Source organism: Peromyscus eremicus, chromosome 8b (assembly GCF_949786415.1).
Source record: "Peromyscus eremicus chromosome 8b, PerEre_H2_v1, whole genome shotgun sequence".
Lineage (NCBI taxonomy): Eukaryota > Metazoa > Chordata > Mammalia > Rodentia > Cricetidae > Peromyscus > Peromyscus eremicus.
This window is the reverse complement of record NC_081424.1, coordinates 50,791,373-50,817,888: the sequence shown is the minus strand read 5'-3', so window position 1 is coordinate 50,817,888 and position 26,516 is coordinate 50,791,373. Positions and strand designations below refer to the sequence as shown.

General features: G+C 45.6%; 1 protein-coding gene across 1 annotated transcript in view; it reads left to right on the top strand.

Annotated features, from left to right (window-relative positions):
• The window catches only part of Cnksr3 (CNKSR family member 3), a 96,581-nt gene that overhangs the window by 50,001 nt on the left and 20,064 nt on the right, over positions 1–26,516 (top strand). The window contains exons 2-7 of the mRNA XM_059272796.1: positions 3,165–3,328; positions 11,531–11,733; positions 12,979–13,066; positions 21,239–21,280; positions 23,713–23,832; positions 25,688–25,747. Coding sequence (XP_059128779.1) covers positions 3,165–3,328; positions 11,531–11,733; positions 12,979–13,066; positions 21,239–21,280; positions 23,713–23,832; positions 25,688–25,747 — 677 coding nt within the window. The remainder of the gene's footprint in view (positions 1–3,164; positions 3,329–11,530; positions 11,734–12,978; positions 13,067–21,238; positions 21,281–23,712; positions 23,833–25,687; positions 25,748–26,516) is intronic.

Here is a 26,516-nt window from a genome sequence, read left to right as displayed (position 1 = left end):
GATACACTTGAGGGACGCAGAAGAGCGGCTCGCTCGCGTCTGAGCCCCCCCTCCTCTGTGGGGCCGCGTCATAGTTTAAATTAGCCGTTCGTGAATGTCTAATTGTGTTCTAGACAATAGGATAAGTGAACAATGGGCCGTGGTGTGCTGGGGTAATACAGCCCTGTGGCTCTGCTATTTCAGACACAGCTATTCAGCACACCACCGCCTTACAGGAAAGTGTGTAAGCCGTGATAGGTTCTGTCCTCAGCGGTGCCTGCGCCTGATAATCCTGCCTCTCAGCACTTCTGATGACTGCTCACGTTCTTGGAGAAGCCTCAAGGGCAAGTTCGCTGTCCTGCACCTTTCAGTCGTCCACTTCTGGTTGTCGCAGCCTGTGCTCTAGTGTGTCCATGACAGACAGCCCAGCCCTCTCTGTGCCCCCAGCACTTCCTGAGGGTTGCAGTTCTGCTTCGGGTGTTTCCTCCCTGGTGTTTGGAAATTCAAGTAGGACTCTGGTCTTAGCCCCACTTTTTACCTTCCAGGGGTTGCTGTCTACCCAGGAGCCTCGGTCCATGGTTTCCTGCTGTAAACCTTCATTAGAGAGGGTCTCATGTATTCCATCTGGCTTCAGACTTACTCTGTAGCCAAGGCTGGCATTGAACATCTGCCTTCCTGCTCCCACCTGTCGAGTGCTGGGCTTCACAGGTGTGCTTCACCTTTCTGGTTTTGTCTGGGGCTAGAGATTGAGGCCAGGCCCATGAGTGTGTTAGACAAGCACTCGAGTGTCTGAGCCACGCCCCCAGCCCTTCGTTGCAAGTTGGATGGTCAGACTCTGTCCATACAAACTGATGTGAGCCAGTCTGTCGGCATCGTGCTTGAGTTCTGAGTGGTAGTCTTTCCCGGCAGTCCCACTGGCCCGTGGACCATCTTATTTTGTTCGGAGATGACGAGTGTGAAGTCAGACAGCTGGCTTTGTCTTCGCTGCTTGGGCTCTCATGTCGGAGACTCAGTGACTGCGAGGCTGAGGAGACATTTGCTTCTTCACTGTTCCCAAGGCTGGAAGCCTGGGAGGAAGGCTTCGCTCCTTGGCCTGTTGACGGTCATCTTTTCCCTTCGTTCTTGGCTCACCTCCGTGTAGCTGGGTCTTTATCTTTTCTCCTTGCGAGGACACCAGCCACAGGCTGAAAGCATGCCAGCAACATCATTCCACTTCTTTGGAGACTCTGAAATATATTCTGAGGTCCTGGGAATCAGGCTGTCAGTATAGAGTTTTGGTTAGACACCATTCAGTCTCAACAAGGCTTAGAGGTAACGTAACAGTCCTGAACCGTTATGACTTCTGAAGTGAAGCAAAGGCAGGCTGGCTCCCCGTGGCATCTCCCCCACGCACGACTGTCGGGAGTCTTAATTTCTTCATCTGTAAAGCCAAGGCAGGGTAGCTAGGAGACCGTCTTCCAGTCTTATCCGTTGTCACTGTTTCCTGCATACACGTAGATTGATTGCTAGACACCAGACACTTGGTGCCCCAGTGCTGGGGTGGCCTTTGACCCCAGGTGGGGCATCTGTCTCAGTACCTGCTGGTGTTTTTAACCTCCACTGCCTGCCTAACTTACATGCCAGACACCACCCAAGGATGTTGGAGTGGGTGGGGTTTGCACCAGTGTTCCAGCGTTCCTGCTGAGACACAGCCTCCCTGATACAGATGTCTGCTCAGGAACACAGATGGCTTCACTGTCTTCCCTTTCTGTATTCCATGGCTCCTCGTAAGTTTCAGAGCCCCGTCTCTTTCTGGGTGTCTTGTCAGGAGGAGAGCGGTGGGAGTTTGTGGGGCTGAGATAGAGTTCGGTGTCACATGTCAGATGTTAAGACTTGAGTATTACCAAATGAAGGACTTCGTGTGTACTTTTTCCAACTTGTAGAAACACCGACCCACGTGACACAGTTTTTAAAAAGGCTGACTGAGATGAGTGCATGTCTGCATGTCTGTCTGCACACGTGTGTCCATCCACGTGTGTCTGTGTTGGGCTCAGGGATGCCTTCCACCTACTTTGATCAGTTAAATTGAATGTATGTCCTTCATATAGGGATGGAAATTGTATAAATATTGTCTCTCTTCATCTTCTATAAATAATAGTCTTTTGAAATACTAAGGTGACTTCTTATTAAGCTCAAAAAGGTTGGTTGCTTTGGAGTAAGATTTTTTTTTTTCTCCATAAAATCATGATCAGAAGTTGACCTGGGAGTTCTGTGTGTAGGAATAAAGATTCCCAAGGCTGTTTGGCCTCCTCATTTTAGCTGCTTTGCAAGAACTTTCAGATGAGATGCTGCTTGCAGTGGTATTTGGACCTGGAAAAACTCCCTGGTCCTGGGGCTGGTACCCTGTTCTTATTCTGTATTCCATATTCATCAGAATATTCTCTATTCACCACAGAATTCTCAGTTACAAAGGGCAGAAGCTCAACACAAACAAGCTTAAGCTAAACAGGGGATCTGTTTCACTCCTAGTGGAGGAGTCTTGGGATCGAAACGTCTCTGGTAGAGTCAGATCCGGACAATACAGGTCACTATCAGCATTTTCTCTTGCTCTCTCAAATGGATTTATTCTCAGAAAACAGACCGAAGAAGTGTCTGCCCCACGGCCAGGGTCGTGTCCTGTGACTTATAACCGGTCTTTGTTTTCCTGTATCTGCCTATCACATATCAAGGAAGATAATGATTGGCTCCACTTAAGTCACTTGCTTGTCCCCGACTCGATCACTGGGGTATTGTTGCCGAACTGGCCATGTCTCAACCACAATGGCAGGCATCTTGATTGGCAAGCCAACCGGGAGAGGGATGCTGTCCCTGGAGAGAGGGTTGCTTAGCAGACAGGTAGCAGCAGCACACAGCTAGCACAGACACTAACATTTCCCATCAGCAGGGCTTGGTGTTTATCCCTTAGTACACAGGGAATGGGAAGCACCTCTCAGAAAGTCATGCTGTCCCGCGTCCCATGTCCAACCTGTTTGAGATGAGGTCACCGGAAAGGTGCCCATCCCGTGGAACACACGGAGAATCGATCCCATACGGACAGCGCAGTGGTGGCCTATTTGACGGCTGTTAAGGGGGATTGAAATGTGGGCAGTGTTTGGGCTCCTGCAGCACTGTGACCGTAACAGGCTCTCCACGTTCTGTCCTTACAGGGTTGGATGACTGCCTGCAGCCGTACGTTCACAAGTTCGAGCGGGAGAAGATAGACGGGGAGCAGCTGCTGAAGATCTCCCACCAGGATCTGGAGGAGCTGGGGGTCACACGGATTGGACACCAGGAGCTCGTGTTGGAGGCTGTGGACCTCCTCTGTGCACTGGTTAGTCGGGGAGAGAAGGCGCCCCGTTCTGTGGTGCCGCCCATCCTCACGCTCTGAACAGGCTGAAGGGACGCCTCAGCGGAAAATAAGAGAAAACAACGAGGTGTCTTCGAGAGGAAAGGCTGGCAGATAATACGCTATGAGCTTGGTCCGGCTCTCCTTTTTATATGTGTATGTGTGTGTGTATGTGTGAGGGTGCACAGATAGGTTAAGTGCACGTGTGTGTGTGTGTGTGTGTGTGTGTGTGTGTGTGTGCGCGCGCGCGCGCGCGCCTGTGTGCAGAGGCCGAAGGACATCTCTGAGTGTTGTCCATGGAAATGCTGTCCACTTTTGAGACTTTCACTGCCCTGGAGCTCTCCACTTAGATTATCTGGCCAGTGAGCCCCAGGGATCCTCTGCCTCCACCTCCCCATCCCTGGAACTGCAGTGTGTGACATGATGCCTGTGTACATTTACCTGTGTACCCAGGCCCTCATGCTTACGAGGCAAGTATTTCACCAACTGACGGAGAGGTCTTCCTAGGCTCTTTCTTTTCTCCCCGAGTGAATGAATGAATGAATGAATGAAAAAATTAGCATACAAGGTATTAGATAACATGATGTTTTTGTTTTTTTTTTTGGTTTTTTTTTGGTTTTTTTTTTTTTTTTTTTTTGGTTTTTTTGAGACAGGGTTTCTCTGTGTAGCTTTGCGCCTTTCCTGGGACTCACTTGGTAGTCCAGGCTGGCCTCGAACTCACAGAGATCCGCCTGGCTCTGCCTCCCGAGTGCTGGGATTAAAGGCGTGCGCCACCACCGCCCGGCCAACATGATGTTTTTAAACAAAGTGTATTTTAGTAAATTCTCCTCCCCTCTATTTTACCCACCTCTTATCTCTCATCCCCTTTGAATCTCCTCCTATCTTTTCCTCTTTGATGGCCCATTTATCCTTTTGTTCATCCGCATCCTTTCCTCACACCCACACAGGTATACATCGCACACATGTCTGTTAAATAAAGTTTTATTAGAACTCAGTTATTGATGTATTTATTATCCGAGGCTGCTTTTGTGCCTCCAGGACAGGATGGAGTCTCTGTAACGGAGACCACATGTCCCTCCAAAGCCAGAAATGTTTACTGTCTCATCATGTACAGAAAAGAGTTTTCTATTACAAAAAAAAGGTCTGTATTAACCTTATGTTCAAATCGTTTATAAAGCACAGAATGATGGAGACAGCTGTGAATGAAGATGAGAAATGCTAAATGTTCATGTCTGTTTTTGTTACTATAAAAAGCACTGGGTTTCACAAATACTCACTCTGTTTAAATAACTGATGTTTGTGTTTGGAATAATCAACCAAAAAAAAAAAAATGGCAGCTAGATGGACAGGCATGTGAACTTTGTTCTAGATGGCAGGTGTTTGAACTCTACCCAAGTTCAGTAATTTCATTATACCTGTGTCTCCTAAGAGATTTATTCAGATGTGGTCTAAAACACCTGTAAGAGCATTCGTTTATAGATGGGCAGGTGTGGGTGGGACTCAGGTCTCTCTCATGCTTAGGAAGGTGTTCACTTATCGGTCAGGGTTGGATACCCTTCCCAGCATTCAGGCTGGGTTAATAATACTCTGAACCTGAGCCAAGGGGATATACAATTACATCACCCAGGATGGTGGGAGCGACTGTGTGCGGTGACGTTGCCATTGCTGGTCTGCATTCCGTCGATTATATAACACTCGCCACATTGTGAGTATTCTTTTTCTTTAAATGGACAGAACCTTGTCTTCTCTGCGATGCACCGCTCTTGTTTAGGAAAGTAATGGGGAAATTATTTGTGGTTGATAAATGAGCTGCCACAAGGGAGACGCTGTGGCCAAGTGGTCTGAGTGCTGGCCTGGGAGGCAGGATTTTTGTACCCTAATCCTGGCTCTGCTCCAGGCTACTCCTTCTGTGACCCCTGGGGGAATGTGGTGTCTGTTCCTCCCATCTGTGCAGTAACCGTTACCTTAGATGTGGCTGTGGACTCATCTGGGTTCATCATGTGGGTGTTCTGCATTGCTGAGGATGTGCCCAGGCATCCTGTTTATTATTAAAAGTGTCTGCTCTTGAGAGCCAAACAGGCCTGGGTTTACTTCTGTTACACTTTCTGGGAGACACAGCTTTGCACTCCTCTCTGTCAGGATGTCCTGCGCTCTTGTGCTGGCTCTTTCACTTCGCAGCGTTATCTCTGAGGACGAGCACATCGCTGTGAAACCCAGAGTATGAAGGCGAGGAGGACAAGTCCGTGGCGGGCATTCACATTGTGAATGGCAGGGAGAGGAGAAGTAGCAGTTGCCCCGGGATGGACTCTGCTCTTACCCCTTCGCTGCCTCTTAAAACATTGCACCAAAATGAACAAAGCTGGGCCAGTGCCAGAACCTAAAGCTGTGTTTTATCTCCTACAATTTCCTACTGATTTCCTCTGTAGACCAGGCTCTGACCTCAGTCTCACTGGGGACCTACTCTCTTACAGCACTGTACCCTGACTGCGTTGCAGGGGGGCTGAGGGGTGACCGCCACCAGTGTCTGCAAGTGAAAGTGTTTTTTTTTTCCCCCTAGGTAGGAGAGAGTCTAATATAGTTTTATTAAATCTCTCTACATATAATCTTCTATAAAATACTATTATAACACAGCATAATTATAGTTTATTTAATCTGATGCCTTGATGGTCTTTGGATGGCTACATGAGTGAGAATGTTTTGCTTTGAATAATTCATTTGCTGGACAATTTAATGTGGAGCTGTGGTTGGCTCTGGTGCTGTAAAGAGGTTTCTAGGCAAACTTGCTGTAGTGGATGTTGATTTTTTTTTTTTTTTTAAATGGGCAGGAAGTGAACAGAAGTTGAGTTAAGAAAGGACGGCCAGGGTCAGGGGGGCGTTCCACTGGGCTCACTGGAAGGTTTTGGAGCAATGATAAGGACAGATAGAAACCCAGAGAGAAGAATTCTCCAAACTGGTGTATCGTAGCTAGAGGGTGAGGAGGGGATACCATCTCCAGTTCAAGGCCCACCCCCTTGCTGGGGTAGAGGATGACTGCACACTCTCTACCTATCCTGTTCTCGTGAGGGAGCTACTGCCACATTTGGCTGCTTTATGTGAGGACTAACGAAAATAAACCAAAGTGGACTCTCCATTGTGCTTTCTCTGTCGAAAGTACTCAGGAGTTGCGAGTCGCGGCGGCGGCGGCGGCTACCAGATGGGATCACAGACCCGCAGACAGTTTGGTTGGACAGCATTGGCCGGAAACATGCAATAAGAAACGTCACGGACACCCACACTCCCTGCGAAATACCGGTGAAGCGCTGGTTTCCTGAGGATGGAGGTGGAAGGAATGTGTTTTTAAGGTTAAGGGAGGATGAGGGGTGAACAGGGTTGGAGTCAGTACCAGGGTTCAGTGATGCCACCCCAAGTTTGTGGTTCAGGGACATGGCTGTATGAATCAGCATGGCATGCCTGCATGAGGTCCCCCTCAGTCCATTCACTGGTGACCATTTACCCACGTGGCACATCATTCAAAAAAGTTTTCTCTGTCTGTTGGAGAGATGCTATGCAGCAGGGGAGTCTTGGCTGGTAGTTTTTATTTGACTTGATCTTGCCAAGGGCTGATAAGGTACAGAAAGCTATCCGTGACTATTTCTGGGGTTGCCATTTAATGGATGTAGGCAGTGAGATTGCTTTGATCCGGTGTCACTTGGTTAGACATGTTAGAGCATGACCAGAGTCTGAAGAACTGGGGGAAGAGGAGGCAGAGCTGTGTGTGGTACCTTTAAAGTACGTGTCAGGGTAAGGCCTTAGAAGTGTGAGAATTTGACCTCTTTGCTTTCTAGAAGGTCAGAAACCTCCCAGCTTCTCACCGAGACCGGGCAACAGTTGCTGATGGCCGGCTCCTAAGAAGGTCACTTAAGGCAGAAGGAGCTGTAGAGTATTTTCAGAGATGTGTTTCATTTCTAACTTAGTTTATTCACTGCACCTCCTCTTCCTTCTCATCCTCCTCTTACACTAAACACGCACTCTGACACCAGGCTGCACCCGCGGTCCGACATTGATGTCTGTGTAAGAACAGTTCTGAAGGAGACAGAAGACTCATGAAAATAATCAGACCTAGACTGAGAAAGTCTTCATTTTCCCTTTGGCTATGGGGCCCTGAAGTTGGCCATCCTTTCCCGATTATGTCTCTACAGTAGGGTTCTTTCTAGCTAATAGCATTCATGCCTTGTTCTCTCTTGGCCATGGAGTTTGACAAATTGAGGGCTTCTCCCCATCTGTGCCTCTTTTTAAAACGATGCTCAAGTGTCCACGCATCTCTGCATCTTTCTGGTTTTATGATTTATTTGCGTGGTGGGGGGGGGAGGGGGCAAGAAACCAGTTAGAACCAGCCCAATGGAAAATGGAGAGCTGCAGTCATAAGATGCACCCGTCTCCCCTTCATTTTTTATTTTTATATTTTATTTTACCTTTATTTTTCAAGTTTGTCAAAGGAAGAGAGTTTAAAGTCTTCTGCAACAGTGAGATGTATTTTAATCTTCCTTGGGTTCCAGAAGTAAGTGTCATACAGGAGCGAACATTCCAACTCATTTGTGGTGAGGTTGGCTGCGGAACACCAGCCTCCCCTGCTTTTGGTGAACGCTCTTGATAGAAGTTGGCAGACTGGGCAGTTGACAGAATGAGGGAGCCTTCCCTGGCATCCCAGACACAAGCCTTCCCTTCGAAACAAGCTGTGTCTTGTAGGCTCTTTATCCGTCCATTTGTGAGGCTTTGAAATAAAAAGCCGTGATGGAAACCTATCCTTATTTCCTCTTCTCCACTGAATGAGGATATTCTATTTTAGACTTTAAGAAAAAAGCCAGTGATAGGTTAAAAAAAAAGTAAATGAATGTAAGATTTAGATAGAATATTGATGTTAATGCAGGAAACATTTTGAAATTTGTATTCTTTCAAAGATTTATAAAAGCTTTTAAAACTTGGCTTAATTCCTTTTAAAATTTCCAAGATACAGAAAGATTTCATTAAAAAAAATGATTTGTGTGTCTGTGTGGGGTATGTGCACATGAGTCCAGAGGTGTCCGATCTCCTGGAGCTGGAGTTACAGATGGTTGTGAGCCACTTGACGTGGAGGCCAGGAACCAAACACAGATCCTCCCCAAGAGCAGTGGATACTGATACTCATAACTGCTGAACCAGCTCTCTACTCCCCTCTAAGTTTTTAAAATTAATTCTTTTAAAATAATTATTTTCATTCTGTGTGTATGGGTGTTTTGTCTGCCTGTGTGCCCAGTGCCCACAGAGGACAGAGGAGGGCCTTTGATCCCCTGGAACTGGAGTCACAGATGGGTGTGAGCTGCCATGTGGGTGTGGGGACTGTAACATGGGTCCTCTGAAGAGCAGCCACTGACCTTCACCACCATGTCGTTTCTCCAGCTCCTAAAACTATTTCTTTTCTTAAAGGCAGAAGCAGTGCAGATTTAAACTGCCAGTAAAGTCTATCTGAAGTAATTGTCGCTAAAGCCAAACTCTTTTGTGGTTATCAACTCATTTCTTGCTGAAAAAGGACGTTATTGGAAATAACTATCTAAATATGTGTATGCTTAGATTTATAGATTGTGCATAATTATCCCCTTTGTCCCCAAGAACAAGGCGGCTCAAGCCAGTTCAGAGATGTCCTGATACTTTAGAGGCGATAGATCATGGGAACATACAACGTTCATGAATTAAGTGTCTTTGGTTAGTTGGTACTAGGTCTGGGGTTACTAGCTGGCTTCAAGCTGTCCATGCTCCTGCCTCAGCTTCCTGACTTCTGGATGAAATGTGTGTACCCGCACACCCAGTGTGTCTATTTTACTCTTGTCTGTTGTCCATCCTGTGCGGATTGTACATCTTGGCTTTCTGTCGGGCAGGGTGTTAGGAAGTGGAAGTACACACAACACGCTGAGCCGAAGGTTGGGCCTGCGTGCTGTCTCCTGATTGGCATCTCAGCCTTGTCTTTGGTCACCTGTGTAGTCTGGTGAGGCACCGTTCTTGGGCCTCAGTTTCTTCAGCTTTAAAGTAGTCATAATGCAGGTCGAGTGTCTGTAATCTGACCAGTGGAGGTCTGCGAAACATTTAGAGTTGTCAACGTGAGCTCAGAAGTAAAAATTGTTCATCTCACCTCCTGTAAGGGTCATAGTCAAGACATGAACACTCTAAAAATACCATATGCGATTGCCTTCAGGCTGTGGTATAGAAATTAAAAATTAATTATTTTATGTTTATAATCGAGTCCCATCCACAAGATATGTCATGTACATGCAGATATTCCAAAATTCCAAACCACCCAAAATCTAAACCATGGCTGGTCCCAAACATTTAAGATAAGGGACGCTCAATGTGCTGGTTAGTTTTGTGTCAACCTGATACCAGCTAGAGTCATCTGGGAAAAGGGAGCCTCAGTTGGGAAAATATCCCTACCAGACTGACCTGTGGGCCAGCCTGTGATGCATTTCCTTGGTTGATGATTGACGTGGGCGGACCTAGCGTACTGTGGGCAGACCACCCCTGGACTGGTAGTCTTAGGTTCTATAAGAAAGCAGGCTGAGTGAGCCATGAGGAGCAACCCAGAAAGCCCCACCCCTCCGTGGCCTCTGCATTGGTTCCTGCCTCCAGGTTCCTACCTGGAATTCCTGTCTTGACCTCCCTGGATGATGGATTATAAGCTTAAGATGAAATAAATGCTTTCTCCCTAACTTGCTTTTCGTCATGGTGTTTCAGCACAGCAATAGAAACCCTCACAGAGACACTGAACTTGCAGACATATGTCTGCCTTCACCAGCCACTTCCCTTGGGATACACGTCAAGCCTTTAGCCCAGTTCTTGGCATACACCAAGTGTCCAATATATTGTGTCCAGATCCCAAATGGCACCAGGTCCCTTCCTTGAAATTCTACTAGGACAGTATCATATACCTCTAGGAATATCTCCTCTCTTTGCTAAAGTGATTAGACATTGACATGTATTTACAACCAAATACAATATTCTTCCCTATCCCCCCAAATCACCTCAGATTTGGTTATTTGTTTGTTTGTTTGTTTTTATCTGAAAGTTATTGCCTGCCTATCTATCTATCCATCTATCCATCTATCTATCTATCCATCCATCCATCCATCCATCCATCCATCCATCCATCCATCCATCTATCTATCATCTATCTATCTATTGCGGTACTTGAAATGGTACTTCAGGCTCCGAGCATGTTACACAAGTGTTCTGTCACTGAGCTGCACCTCTAGCTCGAAACTGATGTTTCTAAAGCAGGCAGATAAGTTAACATAGTTCAAAAAGCACAGATTAAATTGCAGGTAAGTGATAGTGCTATCTTTTTTCAGTCCCTTCTATTGGAAAGCCATCTCTTCGTCACCTGTGATGCTGTGGTGAGGGGCATGCAGAGTCCTGGCCTGGCCCGTGGTCCAGATGGGGTAGAAGTAGGTGATGAGCTGGAGGGCAGTATTTTACTCCCAGAGAACACACGCAATGACATGTTTGGGAGACCTTTTTTTATTTTTATTTTTTATTTTTATTTTTTTTTTCGAGACAGGGTTTCTCTGTGTAGTTTTGCGCCTTTCCTGGATCTCGTTCTGTAGACCAGGCTGGCCTCGAACTCACAGAGATCTGCCTGCCTCTGCCTCCCAAGTGCTGGGATTAAAGGCGTGCGCCACCGCTGCCTGGCTTGGGAGACATTCTTGGTTATCACATCTGGGGAGTAAGTGTCTTATATCTGGTGTGTGTGTAGTGTGTGTGTGTGTGTATATGTGTGTGTGTGTGTGTGTGTGTAGTGTGTGTTTGCTAGCATCCTGCCATGTACTAGAGCTCTCCTCACTAGAGTTACCCTACCACACATCAGTTAGCTGAAGCCTGCTCTGACCTAAGTGGTCAAGAGTCCTGGCCCAGGAGGGAACATCTGTCCAGGCCTGAGAGATGGGAGTGACCTCTCCTTGCTTCTGTCCATACGAAGAGCATTTTGAGATAAGGATCTAGGGAGAGTAAAGCCCCTTGAGGCAGAGGAGGCCAAGGGAAGAGCAGAGTACAGGCTAGCTTGTGGGCAGGCGGGTGGAGTGGGCAGGATCCTGTGGGGGTTGGATAAGTTACTCCAGCAACTCAGCCCTTTGAGAGTTTAGACATTGTTAATAGTTTTAAATCCTTTAATTTTATTTCCCACAGAATTATGGCCTTGAAACCGATAATATGAAGAACTTGGTTCTGAAACTTCGAGCGTCTTCCCACAATTTGCAGAATTACATCAGTAGCCGGCGGAAGAACCCGGCTTACGATGGGAGCACGTCCCGCAAGCCCCCTAACGAGTTCCTGACTTCTGTGGTGGAGCTCATAGGCTCCGCCAAGGCCTTGCTGGCTTGGCTGGACCGGTAAGCTGTGATGCGAGGCTTCCTGGGGCACAAGGAGGGCCTGAGATGCTCAGAAGCCTCAAGGCTGCCTCCGGAAGGGAAACCATTGTTCCCTAGGTCCCCTCTCCCTGGAGTTCAGGGGTCAGAGGTAGATCTTAGGGTTCCTTTGGAAGTTACTCTGAAGGTCAGCAGCAGGAATGAATGAACCCAAGTTCAGGGGAAGTGAAACTGTGCTAAAGGTTGTTTTACTGAGATTAAACATTAGCCCTGGAGTATGGTTGGCATGAAGCAGTTAATGGACTTGGGTTGGCTCATTTTGGTTGTATTTTTTGTCCTTTTTTTTTTTTTTTCCCCCTATCCAGATTCTTGATTTTTTTTTAAAGCAATACAATATTTTTATTAATTCTTTGAAGCTTTCAGACAGTGTATCTTGTTTGTATTCAGCCCCCATTCCTCCCTCCAGCTTCTCCTGGATCTGCCCTCTCCTCCACACCTCTCGCTTTATTTCCTCTTCCACAGTTCCCCCGAGCCTTAGATGTAGGTGCTGTGTTGGGGGCAGGTGCCCAGGGTCAGTTCATTTCTGCATTTTGACCAGTCGTGGTTTTCTGTGATGATCTCTGTCTACTGTGAAAGAAGCTTATGTGATGAGGGTCGAGAGCTACACATACCTGGGGGTTTAAGGACCAGTATTTCCAATGCAGTTGGACATTATACTGGCTTAGGAAACTGCAGTAGTGGGTTCTCCTCTGGATTTCACGGCTTCACCAGCCACAGGTAGTTGGCTACATTTACAGTGCCAGGCATGAAATCATCCTTACACTCCATTAGATAGCTGTTAGTTACCTCCAGGATCCTTCAGAATATTTTACCATGGTGGTGATTATTGTGGTTCATAGGTGATATAACCAGATAGTACTGTTGATTGCTTTTCTCTCTTGGTGATGTATATGGCCCCTTCTGATACATGAGCTGGTTCTCAGGGTCAGATTTCTTTCTTTTTTTTTTTTTTTTTGGAAGACACAAAACTTTATTATTATTATTATTATTATTTTTTGAAGACACAAAACTTTTTATTTTATTTTATTTTATTTTTTTGGAAGCAGGGTCAGATTTCTATACGATATGTTCAGAAGAAATAGCACAGTGAAAGGTAACTTAAGCCAGCCTGAAGTATAGCCATGCGTGCCGGCGTCTAAGGTGGGACTCTCAGGGGTTTCCTTCTCCGTCACCTTTCCCTCATTAAAGAGAGGTCTTGTTCCTTCCCAGGGCTCCGTTCACAGGGATCACGGATTTCTCTGTGACGAAGAAGAAAATCATCCAGCTGTGCTTGGACCTGACCACAACAGTCCAGAAGGTCGGTAATACATCATCATTGATTTCTAGAACTTTCTCTTACCTTTTTTCTTTTTTTTCCCCAAGGGTTCCTGTATGGATACAAAGTGTCTTGTCTTCCCCTTCCATTAGAATTTGGTGGGGATGAAAGGTTTTAAATTTGAACAGATGGCTTCTGTGAAAAATGACCAGCAGCCCCAGTCCCAGAAATGACCTCTTTTGTCTTATCATCACGAATGCCTCTGTATTTCTTCGGATATGTGAGGGTGCTTTCCACTGTCATCTTTATTCTGGTTGCTTTGCTATGCCTAATGATTCTGACTTTTTGTTTGACCTCTGTTGTTGGGATGAAGGGTCAGGATGGGGCAGGTTGTGAGGCTGTAACAAATAACCCGAAACCTCAGCAATTTATTCCTTCGCTATTTCTAGTGAACGAATCCCACTGGGAGATGTGCTTGGGTTCTTCTTACTGAAAACACTCAATAGTCCACTTTGGTTGTCCCATTGCAGAGACAAAGAGCTTTGGTAGTTCCCGTGTTCTGGTTTGGACCTGACATGTCAGTTTCCCCCATGGCTCTTCAGTCAGACCTAGATATTTTAGTAAGAACCGGCAGAGTTTTAGATCAGCCTATAATTTGTCTAGCTTCTATAATATTACTAGAGAGAGAGAGAGAGAGAGAGAGAGAGAGAGAGAGAGAGAGAGAGACTGACTGAGTGCTGTCATGTTACTTGGCATATAGTAGATTCTTATAAATTACTTTTAATTGAATTTGTTATAGATACAAGGAAGGGATTTTCTTCTTCCTATCTATTTGGTTTCAAAGATTTTATTTTTTATTTTAATAGAGGTTTCTCTCTCTCCCCTGTGTGTATGTGTATTTCTGTGTATGTGTGTGTCTGTGCACATGAGTGCAGATGCCCAGAGTCTAGAAGAGGGCATTGGATCCCTTGAAGCTGGAGTTCCAGGTGGTTGTGAACCTCCCAATTTGATACTGGGAGTAGAACTTGGGTCCTCTGTGATATTGGCAAGTGCTCCTAACCAGTGAGCCATCCCTCAGTCTCTCCACTTGGTTTTTAAACTTTGTGGTTTGATGTGTGTTTCTTTGGATGATCTGATAGAAACAAAGATATCCTTCTCTTATTTCTGACCATGCAGTAACAGATGCAGGTGTGTGTGTGTGTGTGTGTGTGTGTGTGTGTGTGTGTGTGTGTGTGTGGTGTTTTCCTCTGTAACACAGAGTGAAATGTGGCTTTGTTCCTGTCGTTTACTGGAGATCTAGTCCTCAGCAGCCTCAGAGTTTGGAACCTGGGATCGGATCTGACAGGTGCGCAGAGACACTCTATGGATCTTTTTTTTTTTTTTTTTTTTTTTTTGCTCATTTTTATGATTAAAAATAAAGTAATTTTGATGGAAAGAGTCTGATATCAGCTGTGATATGAGTGCCCTGGTATCTGAGACCAGTCATTAATGGTGGTTAAAACATTAACTGTGTTTCCCCAGTGTCTACCTCAAGGGTTCTTTTCCTTCCCTGCTTCCCTCCCCTTACTATTCTGATTCCTTGTTTGATTTATGACAGAGTTTACTTACAATCCATCACATCAAAGTGTAAGAGCCGAACAATGAAATCAGCTGGCGGGCCACTTTAGCTCATAGGCACACCTGTGTTATTCTGTGACGAGTCCTAGTCGGTGTGCCTGACTTGGGCTGCTGCTGTGGAGCATTGGGGAGCGAAGGGAAAGGGAGGAGGCAGGGGGCAGATGCAATGGTGTTTGTTTTTACAGGAAGAGTAGGCTTTGCCTGAGCAGGTTAATGTTGGCTTTGCAGGCCCTGGGACAAGTTCCTTCAATAAATATTTCCTTGGCATCTGTGATGGCCACTGTTCTAGGCACCGGGTACCAGAATGGGATGTCTGTGACTCAATGAACTTAGTGTCTGGGGCAAAGAGAAGCAAGAAACGAGGTCAGTAAGCAAAGTTACATTTGTGTGAAGTTACATAAAGTCAGCAAGCTGAGGCGTCAGGGGCGCGGGATGGAGAGGCAAGCAAGATGGCTGGCATCCGTGGCTGCCATAAGCCTTGCTGAGAGGATGATATAACTGATCTGTGAAGTTGCGCTTACATGCCAGGGTGGGCCTCTTGCAGGACCCCAGTTTGAAGCTTTTTTTTGTAGGTAGAGAGCTATCGATCACTATGCACTGATGATTGGAAAAATGTAGTCCCCTTCCAGCTGGGAGGTCCAGGTCCAGTGTGGCTGTGCCTTCTACCGAGTGCCTTTCTGCACTTGTTCCTGCCCACTGGGGCCTCATGGCATGTGGCACGTGATGAAGGGTGATTTTCAAAGTGCATTTCACTGGGGAGATAGGCAGCTGTCACTCAAGAGGCTGACAGAATTCGTCTTTTGTCAGGAGAAATTGAACCTCACACTCGAGGGTCAGGAGAGGCATGTGCTTGTTAGTGTGAGTGTGGACCATTTGCTTCTTCTTCCCTGTGGCACTCACTGGGGGAGTTAGTCTAATGTCTAAGAGCATAGTCTTCATAGGTTCAAATCCCATCTCTACCACAGATTAGCCCTGGGCCCTGGACAAGTCATTTCAGAGTCATGAGGTTTCACTGTGTTATCTGTAAAATGAGGACACTGATGTTTGCCTTATCAGATGGCCTCATGGAATTCCTGTAAGTTCCCTCCTCCATCCCACTTTTGAGTAAGAAGAAAGGCATTATAAAAATGAGATGTGAAATGGCAGAAGAGAGGATTCATGCCTTTAATTCCAGCACTTGGGAGGCAGAGGCAGGCAGATTTTTGTGAATTAGAGCCAGCTTGATCTACAGTGTGAGTTTCAGTGCAGCCAGGGCTACTTTTTTTTTTTTTGATGTGAGAAAAAATGATGCTTAAAAAATTTTAAATGAGCATATGTACATATGTATATACACATGTATACAAATATAGTCAGATAGCCATAAACCTGTATGTGAATATAGCGGGTAATTTGAGAGCGAAGTTGTTTTGCTGGCAGGGAAAGAGGTGGACAGAGGGGGTAGTGGAGTAAGCGAAGGAAGGGAGAGAGAGAGAGAGATGTTTCACTTACAATAGTCATCGATATGACCACACACATGTAAAAATTAGATATAATAAATAATATGAATGAATGTGGGTTTCTTGTATATTTGGGTGTGGTGCTGGGACTAGAGTGCAGGGCGTCTTCATGTACACGAGGCAAGTGCTCCCTCACATAGCAAAGTCCAAGCATTGAGCAGAATGAGAGACTCTGTTTTAGAAATGGGGTCGGCTTCCAGGACTGTCTTGAAGGTGATGTGTGGTACAACATAGGAGGCGAGGTGCTGCCCCAGAGAGTACGCTCAAGTGGGATGTGAAGACCTCGCCTTTTGGGTATTTTTGGGAAATATTGTTTCCCAGAATCAGACTTGATAATTTAAGGAGAACTAGGGAAACATATAGGCTGCCCTCATTTTCTGGAACTTAAATTTTTAATTTGAATATGTTTTCATAACTTTGATTGAGTTTGGTCTTTGACAGTTCATTCATGTGTATGTGTAAGTGAATGAATATGTATCTATACATAAGAATATGTTTATACACATGAATGTATGTGTACATATGCATAAGAATATGTATATATACATGAATATGAATATATACATATGAATGAATATACATACACACATACACACACACACTTTTTAAGGAAGAAGACTAAAGACATATAAATATGCATGGGATGTTACTTTCTGAACTTTGGGAAAGATAGGTCCTTGGTTCTTGACCATAATTTGTTTTTTATAGTAATTGAAAACACCATTTTTTTTTGTGAGTGTCATTAGTGTGTCTGGGCACATGTGTACACACACACACACACAGAGCAACCAGCTTGGTGAGTGAGTTCAGTGACACACACACACACACACACACACACACAGAACAACTAGCATAGTGAGTGAGTTCAGTGTCACACATGCACACACACATGCACACACACACACCCAGAGCAACCAGCTTGGAGAGTGAGTTCAGTGTAACATACACACACACACACACACACACACACACACACACACACACCACACACCCAGAGCAACCAGCTTGGTGAGTGATTTCACTGTCATCTCCAGTGCAGCTACAAGATGAACTGTTTCAAAAATTGCGCCCTCTCTCCCTCCTTCGGTCCCGTCTTTTCCTTTGAGCTGGTGACTTGAAGGACTAGGAGCTGGCATTTCCTCTGCAGGGACAGGAGCGTGTTGAGTCTGCATCTCAGGCCCCTGTTTACAAGAGACACACGACTTTCCCTTGCCCTCCTTGACCTCTCCTGCGAGCTGGCGGTTCCTCCCCGCTTTTCCCAGCAGGGGCATCTCTCCTTGCAGGGGTGAAGGGGGATGCGCACTGCTGCTCTTCTGTTCACGACACTGCGTGTCTGCGCATCCCCAGGGCCTGCATCTGCTGCAGCCTACACCGAGCACAAGGACCAGTCCTCTTGCCTGGTGTTGAGGGTATAACGTGAGATGAAGGACACAGGCAGAAGGGGATTGGGAGCCACATTGCCAATTGGACGAACCTGTCCAATGACTTAAAGACATAAAAGTGTAACGGTACAAGAAGAGGCAGTGGTAGGAACCAGAGCAATGCAGCAGTATTTGAGTCCACAGGAGCAGGACGGAGCAGAGGGAGACACTGTTACTGAGTGGGAATTGCGTGTCGGGTGTGTCCTCATGGTTGAGCCCCGTGGTCACATGGAGTTCCCAGTAGTTTGCTGAGATGCCTTCTTGCCGGCTTATTTTACTGAGCAGCGGGAAAGAGAGACGGAGAGGTTTAGCAGGCTGTACTGGGCTGCTCCGTTCCTGAGGAGGTAGAATGAGGACAGAAGGCAGAGGGACCCACCCGGGACAAGCTGCTGGCTGCCCTGGGAGGCCCTGACCGCTGATCCAGGTGACCAGGGGCTGTCATGAAGCTGAGCTTCAGTGTGTGACTCATGAGGGGGTGACTTGTTCAGGAAGGGTCTCTTCCTTCCCCTCGCTCCCTCGCCAGATGATGTGAAGTCATGCCTGCAGCTGTTTCCTTTTGGGGCGGGGAGGAATGGGTGTGGGAAGCCACCATGCCCTAGGTGGAGGGTAATGAGTGAGTCTCTTCACACACTGGCTTGAACAGTACCCGTTGGTCAGTCTTCAGGACAGGAAGCCCATTTAGATGGATGGATTCCGAAGAACCAAGCATCAGGAACCAATGGGTCACACCTCAGCCTTGACTCACGTGCCCTGGTGTAGGAGTGGCATACATAACTAACAGTCTGACAGAGGTGGTCTCCAGCCTTCCTTACAGACTGTCACCCAGCACGTCACAGGCGGGAAGACGTGGCAGAGAGACCCAGACTGTGGCAGTGGGAGTATGAGATGGTAGACTAGGCTGCGTCAGTCAGTGGCGTCAGGAACCAAGAGCAGGTACAGTCTCCCAGGAAGCCTGGAGACCGCCTCTCTTAGATGGTTAGTTATATCGCCATCCCAAGGCCACGGGAATGAACATTTTCCAGAGTTGCTGTTTATGTAGCAACTCTGTATGTAACGGTCGATGACCTGTTAGGGAAGTAGATGGTTTAGTTTCTATGCATGAAGTACAGGCACACAAATACTTCTCCAAGTGGCAGTTACTCATGGTTTACAAAGTTGCTCATGTAGCTTAGGTTTGCATCAGAGTCATGCTTGTGAAAAAATGTATTTCTAAGTTTCTTAAAATTTTTCCCCCAGGTTGCTTTTTTCCTGAGAGTACACATCAATTTTGGGAGCAGTAACATAGCTTTTATTGATTCTCTTATTTTTATCTGGTAGAGAAAAATTTTTAAAGTTTTAAGACGATAAGGAAATCTTGATTCTGAAATCATACAGGATAAAAACTAGTTGAGAAAAATGACCTAAACATGACATTTCAACCTAAATGAAAATCGTTACCTGGTAAATTCAGCTCTGATTGTTATTTTTTTCTGCACACCTGAAACTTTTATCAGCATTAATTTCAAGATTGGCTCAGGGCGGGCTTGTACTCAGTGGTACAAAATAAATTAAAGAAACCAGGTCGGTCTCTGAGCTGAGAGAGACAGCTGTTAAGAGCGCCTGTTGGATTCCCAGCATCCTCTTGGTTCACAAGCATCCACCACTCCAGTTCCAGGGGATTTAGCGCCCTCTTCTGGTCTTCAAGGGCACAAAACACGCGCATGGCGCACAGACATATATGTGGGCAAAACACTCACGTGTGTAATAAAATGAATAAATCTATGAACAAAGAAGAAGCTGCTCCTCTGATTTCCTCTCACTCACCTTGTGGTCTGTGTAGCTAGAGTTTTCCTGCCTGGCCCACGGTCAGGACAAATCTCTGTCACCCGCCAGTCCCACAGACGCTCAGACTCGACCAAGTAAACACAGAGACTTATATTGCTTACAAACTGTATGGCCGTGGCAGGCTTCTTGCTAACTGTTCTTATAGCTTAAATTAATCCATTTCTATAAATCTATACCTTGCCACGTGGCTCGTGGCTTACCGGCATCTTCACATGATGCTTGTCCTGGTGGCGTCTGGCAGTGTCTCTCTGACTCAGCCTTCCACTTTCCAGCTTTATTCTCCTCCTTGTCCCGCCTATACTTCCTGCCTAGCCAATGGCCAGTCAGTGTTTTATTTATTGACCAATCAGCAACACATTTGCCATACAGAACATCCCACAGCAGGTCTGGGTTGCGGATGGTTCTAGAAGGCTACCTGTGGAGGTCTCACGTGGTCAGCTTCACTTTGGTGGCTTCTGGAGGACAATGGTGATGCCTGTAATCGGCTAACCCGGCTGGCACAGTGCTCCAGCCTTTTGTTCTTTAGCTGAGAAAATAATGCTTTGCATTCCAGCCCTTTATTTAATGTCATCAATAGCATACCTCAAGACCACTTTTTTGGCAGTGTGTTAATGAATGTTTTGTTAAACTTTCTTCATCTTCTAAGGGCTGAAGTATGTGATTTAATCTCACTGGCGCTTAAAATAAACTTTTGTGGCTGAGTTTACCCACGGCCTTATTTTAAGAAAGCTACTCTTATAGACAGGACTTGAGCTAAGGGCTGCTGGCTTGTTGGCCCACAGCTCACTGAGCCTGGGGTCACACTGGGAACCGTAGACAGGATTCTTGAATTTGTCGTTACAGACTGGCCTGTACATAGATTTCAATTCTGTCATTTGTTTGGTAACAGGACTAGAACCCAGGGCCTTGCTGTGTGCATGCTAGGCAAGGACTCCTTTACCGAGCTCTATGCTCCCAGTTTGTAGGTTTTTGTTTTTGTTTTTGTTTTGTTTTTTTAAAATAGGCTTTCAAAACCTGTGAAAATGAGTCACATGAGTTAGAAGAGACCAGAGCTGTAGGAGAAGAGCAATGTCAGCTCCACTCTGACATTTCCACTCTGTCCCCACTCATCTGCCAGAACAGGCTGAGGGCAGTGGTGGTAGTAAGATATGTCAGGGACCTTGTGATTTCTAGAAAGATCAAAGCCGTTTTTTTTTTTTTTAAGGATTTATTTATTTTTAATTTGATTTTTAAAGTTCTCTCATGATTTCATACTCACATCTATATTTACGTTCATTTTCATCCTTCCCTCTGCCCCCTCCAACCCCTCCCATGTCTTGCCTACTTTGTCTCAAATTAACGAGGTGAAGTTGTCATTATACACACACACACACACACACACACACACACACCCCTTACCAAACCCCTTTAGTATTGCACGTATGTACATGTTTCTAGGGGCGGCCACTGGGCTTGGCTCATCCCTGGAGGAAACAGGTCTTCCCTCCACCGACCGCCTGTGGCTCTCCTTGGGCAGTGTGCCGTCTTCTCATCCGTGCGGTCTTGTCAGTTGGTGTGGTCATACTGTGGGTCTTGTGTAGACAACCATACTGTTAAGATTCATGGGTGCCGCTTCCCTGTCCCGTCTAGAAGACACTATTGGGCCGCAGGCATCCTGATCCGGTGGCTCTTAAAAGTCTCTCTGCCCCCCCTTCCTGGATTTTTTCCCCTGAGCGCTAGGTGGAGGAGCTGTGTTACAGACACACGAGTTGGGGCTGAGTACCCTAGCTCCCTGATCGGCTGCGTTATCACCAGCTGTGTTAAATCTTTTTTAAGTTTTTCATTCTTACACTTGTTTCTCTTCTTCTCTTCTTTAGGATTGCGTCGTAGCAGAGATGGAGGATAAAGTTTTAAATGTGGTAAGTGTGTTTTCTAGAAGTTACTGTACAGTTCACTTTTCCAAAGGCAGTAGGAACAATAGTAATTACATGCACTGGCTAATCGTGTCAAGATGAACTCTGAAGTACTGGCTGTGGGGGTTTGAGCCCGCTAATGCTCATGGAAGAGCAAAGGCTGTGTGAGGAGAGCACTGGTCATGAAACTTCCTGCGCTTACTGGCTGTGCTGGGCTCTCCGCTTGTGTTTGAGTTTTACCGTTGTTCCTTCTGGACAGTTCAGCAGGGCACAATTATGCGGCAGCTGCTTAGCATTAGCGTACAAATCCGGGTGAGAATGATGTCTGTACTTCATTGAAGAACTATCTCAGTTTAGAAAAATACCTTGGCAGACACTTCACGGCGGGGGAGGGGCATGTACTATGGCTATGTAAAGAGCATTCTGGAAGGATTCATCATCGCTTCCTCCTTTTGACACAAGCAGCCTGTGCCCTTTTGATAAAAACCCTCCCCCTGTTGGGTTGAGGAATTTGGCAATGAAACTGCTATAAATATATTTTCCATAAATAGGGAAGCTTAAACAAAACTGGAGGAACGTGTAGAAGTTCCACCTCATGGATTCTCCACCTTGGAAAGAAAAGTCACCCTTTGGAATTTCCGGATGCCTTTGCTCATTGGATTTCGGGCGGGTAGATAGATGCTCTGATTGTGAGAAAATGCGCATAGCCCCCATGGCCTCCGTAGGAAGGCTGCTCCCTGTGGGTACTCTCCTGGCTCTGAAGAGTGACAGGGAGGGGTCATTGAGGCCATGGGGCTAAAGATGCAGAATATGACACTATAGAACTGAGATGTTATGGGGGAGATCTAGGTGATCTGGGGTTCAGAGGAGTTCTTAGATAGAAAACCACGAGAAGAGTCTAGCAAAGAAGAAGTAATAGTGGACTCCATTAAAATCAGAGACTTCCCTCCGGCGAGATTCACTTTGAAGACAGTGAGGCGTCAAGCCACAAGGTGCAGGGAGAAGATATTAAAAACATTTTAAAGGACAGAATCAAAATATTCAAACGCATCTTAAAACTCGGAAATCAGAAAACGGTCCAGCTAAAAACAGACTTGAAGAGACACTTCACCCAAAGGAGACATGGAGAGGGCAGATAACACACGAAACATGGTCATTTGTGATTAGGGAATTATACCTGAAACCAGGACACACGTATCACTCCATGCTTACTAGAGCTGGCTGAAATTCAGAACTGACCACAGCAAATGTGGGCGACTATGGAGCATGGTCACTTGTTGCTCGGAGGGATGAGGAATTGGAGCAATTTAGAGGACAGTTTGGCAGGTAGTCACCAAACTAAGCGTATTCTAACTGTGTGATCTACCAGTTACACTGTTGGGTGTTTACCCAAGGGAGTTGTAAGCTCAATGTCAACCAAAATCTGCCCTGAATTGCATGTAATGTTTATGGTAGCTATATTCCTAATTGCCCCCAAATGGAAGGAGACAAGCTGTCTTTTTATAGCTGAATGGAGAGACAAATATGGAATATTCATTACATAGAATATTACTTAACAGTAAGAAGAAATGTGCTATCAAATTGTGAAAAGATATAGAGAAAATTTAAAGGTATATTGTTAACTGAAGTTAGCCAGTAAGAAAAGGCTGCAAGCTGGGTAATTCCAGCCAGTTGATCTTCTAGAGAAAGCAAAGCCATAGAGACAGCGAAAAGGTCAATGCTGGCCGGGAGGCCAGGGCAAGGAAGGATGAAATGGATGATGTTGAGCTTGGGGACACCGGTGGTGATGAAATTACCCCATCGGATGCTTTAATAATGGATATAAAACGTTAAATGTTTGCCAAAACCTCTAGGAAATACAGCACGAAAGTGAATACTACTTAAAATTATGGATTTAAATATTGGTTCATCAGCTGTAAAAACGGACAGTACCATATTGATGTTAATCGTGGGGAAGGCTGGCACAGAGAGAGAAGTCTGTCCAAAACTCAAGCATTTGTGGCTTGATCCCCTCCCTGAACCTTGCAAACCTGAAGTATATTAAAAACAAAACAGTAATAACAACAACAAAACAATATGATTTAGAGTGACATATCTTTCTCCCTTGTCAGTATTTAGTATTTAAGAGAGTGGGCGTGACCCCTACACTGTTAGGTGGCTGAGGACTTCTCCTTCTCTGCCAAAGGGGTTTCTTCCTGTCTTGTGCTTTCCAGTGGTCGGCCATAAAGGATTGATTATAAAAGCCATGCTGTTTTAGAAAGCGGAAACAGTAGCAACATTCCCATAGATTGTAAGACAGGAGTCCAAATGCCAGGCGTTCATTGAGCAGGATTATCATAGTGAGGGCTGGCCAGAGCCAGAGATAATGTGTGAGGTGCGTTTCTCTACAGATCATTTTGAGATAAACCTGGTTAATGATTGAACTCCCTCAATTCCAGGTCAAGGTTTTAAATGGCATCTGTGATAAAACAGTGCGCTCTACTACAGACCCTGTTATGAGCCAGTGTGCATGCCTGGAGGAAGTTCACTTACCGAATGTTAGACCCGGGGAAGGCCTGGTAAGACTTCTCTTGGTTTTTAAGCGTTAAATAAAGTACGTCTTACTGTTTTCACTGTAACTCTGAGTAGCAGAGATGTATTGTATTGTATTGTATTATATTATATTATATTATATTATATTATATTATATTATATTATATTATATTATATTATATTATATTATATTACTTTATATTATATTATACTTATTATATAGTTAGGGACTTGCCATCTTAAACTGTTAATTATCTTTCAAGCATAAAAACAAACGCAATTTAAAAACTTTACCCTCCCATCTTAGGATTCATTTTTAGTGCTTAGCAATGTAAGGAAATAGAAAACGTTTCCACAAAGGAGAGATGGTCTGTGGGAACAAAACAGCATCCATTCTGGAAGTGTCTATTAGCACTTAAGATGGCTGTGAGGAGGCTGATGGAAGGAAAAGATTCCTAAGAAAATTTCAGAAATGTTTCTTTTGTCCTGTGTCAGGTATATAATGGCAGGCTCTCAGGATGCCTGCAGGTGACTTCTCACGGGGGGTATTAATTTGCGGAGCTACAGAAACCTATGAAGCTCATTGGCTAGCATAGAGCCTTTACATCAGAGAGCTTTTGCATGTGGGCTTTCTCATAGGCCTGCTGAGTGGGTGGCCCTGGGTGATGATACCAAGTGCCCAGTGCTAAGAGCACAGAACTTGTGCAGTAGGGGGCTGTCGCTACTGATGCTGGTGACAGTGATGGACATAAAGGAGGAGGTTGGAGTCATTGATGTATACATTGTTGTGAGGAATATTAAGACAGTCTCTTAAATAGGAAAGCAAAAAAAAAAAAAAATTACTGTCAACAAGCCCATATTCTCAGTGGGTAGAAGTACACTCTTACTTGGCTCTAAAGTAGAGGGTGGATTAGCATAGCTTTAAGAATTCCTGGGTATGAGTTTGTAGTCAAGGGTTGAATCAGATCCATGCCCTGAGTGGGCCGAGATGGAGTTGTCCTTTCCTACCATAGAGTTATTCTAGGAGTGGCTGGGGGAAGGATGTACAGTTCTGTAGGGCAGACACATATTGACTTGACATTGTAACCCTGGAGAGGAATGGTTGGGAACCTTGAGGGTTTTACGATTTCGTGAGATTGTTTTTGCAGAGCGGTGTCAGTTACAAAGCAGGACAAGTTCAGTGTAGATAATCAGGTGAAACTACTATTTGGCCCTGTCTGCCCTCTTTTTTCTGTCTCCCCTCATCTTGTTAATAGTTCAATAAGAACGTTGATATTTGGACTGTCAAATTGTAGAGATATTTATCTGGTAACGTGGTATTTTGCCCAAGTTTGCCTAAAGGTGTCTCTTTGAAGACACATTTATTCATCCATCCTTTGGCTTTCCCTAAAATAGAGCAATGTCCGTTACTGATTATCTATCCGTGTTGTATAAGTTCACATGCTTCACCTGCAAGCCCGGGCTGCATCACAATAGGCTCTCATAAGTCGTCCCATGTGTACACTGATAGCAGATGGAGCCAACCACATTGTTTCCCTGGGAGAAAGCGGTGGACAGAGAAGAAGAGCCCTTGTTTGAAATGCCTGGCTCGCTGAGCAGGCCTGAGAAAATTCCTCCATCCTAGGGTTGTGGCAGGATGCTGTGTGCCCAGCACACACATTATAATATCAAAGAGATTGCCCATCTGATCGCTTCTACTGGTGTCCAGTTGTTTAGTTCTCTCTCTCCATGCCCTTTGGATTGAGTTTCCTGGTGTTTTGGAAAGCTAAAAAAGCACCTGATGTTCCAAAGGGACTGTTGAGTATTTTGAAAGTTTATGTGTCACTGCAGCTCTCTGTGAATGCTGGAATAATGAGTTAATATGTTGGCAACTCCCTCTAGGGCATGTACATCAAATCAACCTATGATGGATTGCATGTGATCACCGGAACCACAGAAAATGTAAGTGTGCCTCTGTAGGGTGTGTGTGTGTGTGTGTGTGTGTGTGTGTGTGTGTGTGTATGCTCTTGTGTGCTTTGACACATTCACCACATCTCTGAGCTTCGGGGTTAAGTGTGTGTGTGTGTGTGTGTGTGTGTGTGTGTGTGTGTGTGTGCGTGCGCGCACGTGTGCTGTTACCTGTGTGAGATGTGTGAGAGCTGGTGTGACGGCCCGCTGTGTGTGTTCTGTTGGTGGATTGGCTGCCGCCTGTTACCAGCTGTTGTCAATGTATTATTTAAATTGTCCTTTATTGCTCCGGGTCATGTGCCATGTCTTTTTTTTTTTTCCTGCCTCCACCCTTGTGCTAATTATTCCTTTTGCACCTTGGAGGTGTGAACCCAAAAGTACAAAAATAACGATCTCTTCGTTGTTATGAGTCACTCACTCACTCACAGTAGAACTGGGGTTGGTGACCATGTGTATAGTGTGTGTGTGTGTGTGTGTGTGTGTGTGTGTGTATACATGTTTGTGTGTGTGCTCATGTATATGAATGTGCATCTGTGTGGAGGGCAGAAGTCAGTGTTGGGTGTTTTCCTCAGTTGCCCTCTACTTTATTTTTGAGTATAGGATGTCACTGATTGGCAGACCAGCTGGCCGGCAAGTCTCAGAATTTCTCCTATTTCTGCGTCCCTTGGCTCTAGGGTTATAGGAGCGTACCACTGTTCCTAGCTTTTTATCCAGATGCTGGAGATCTGAACTCAGGTCCCAAGTGTGCACAGCAAACACTTCC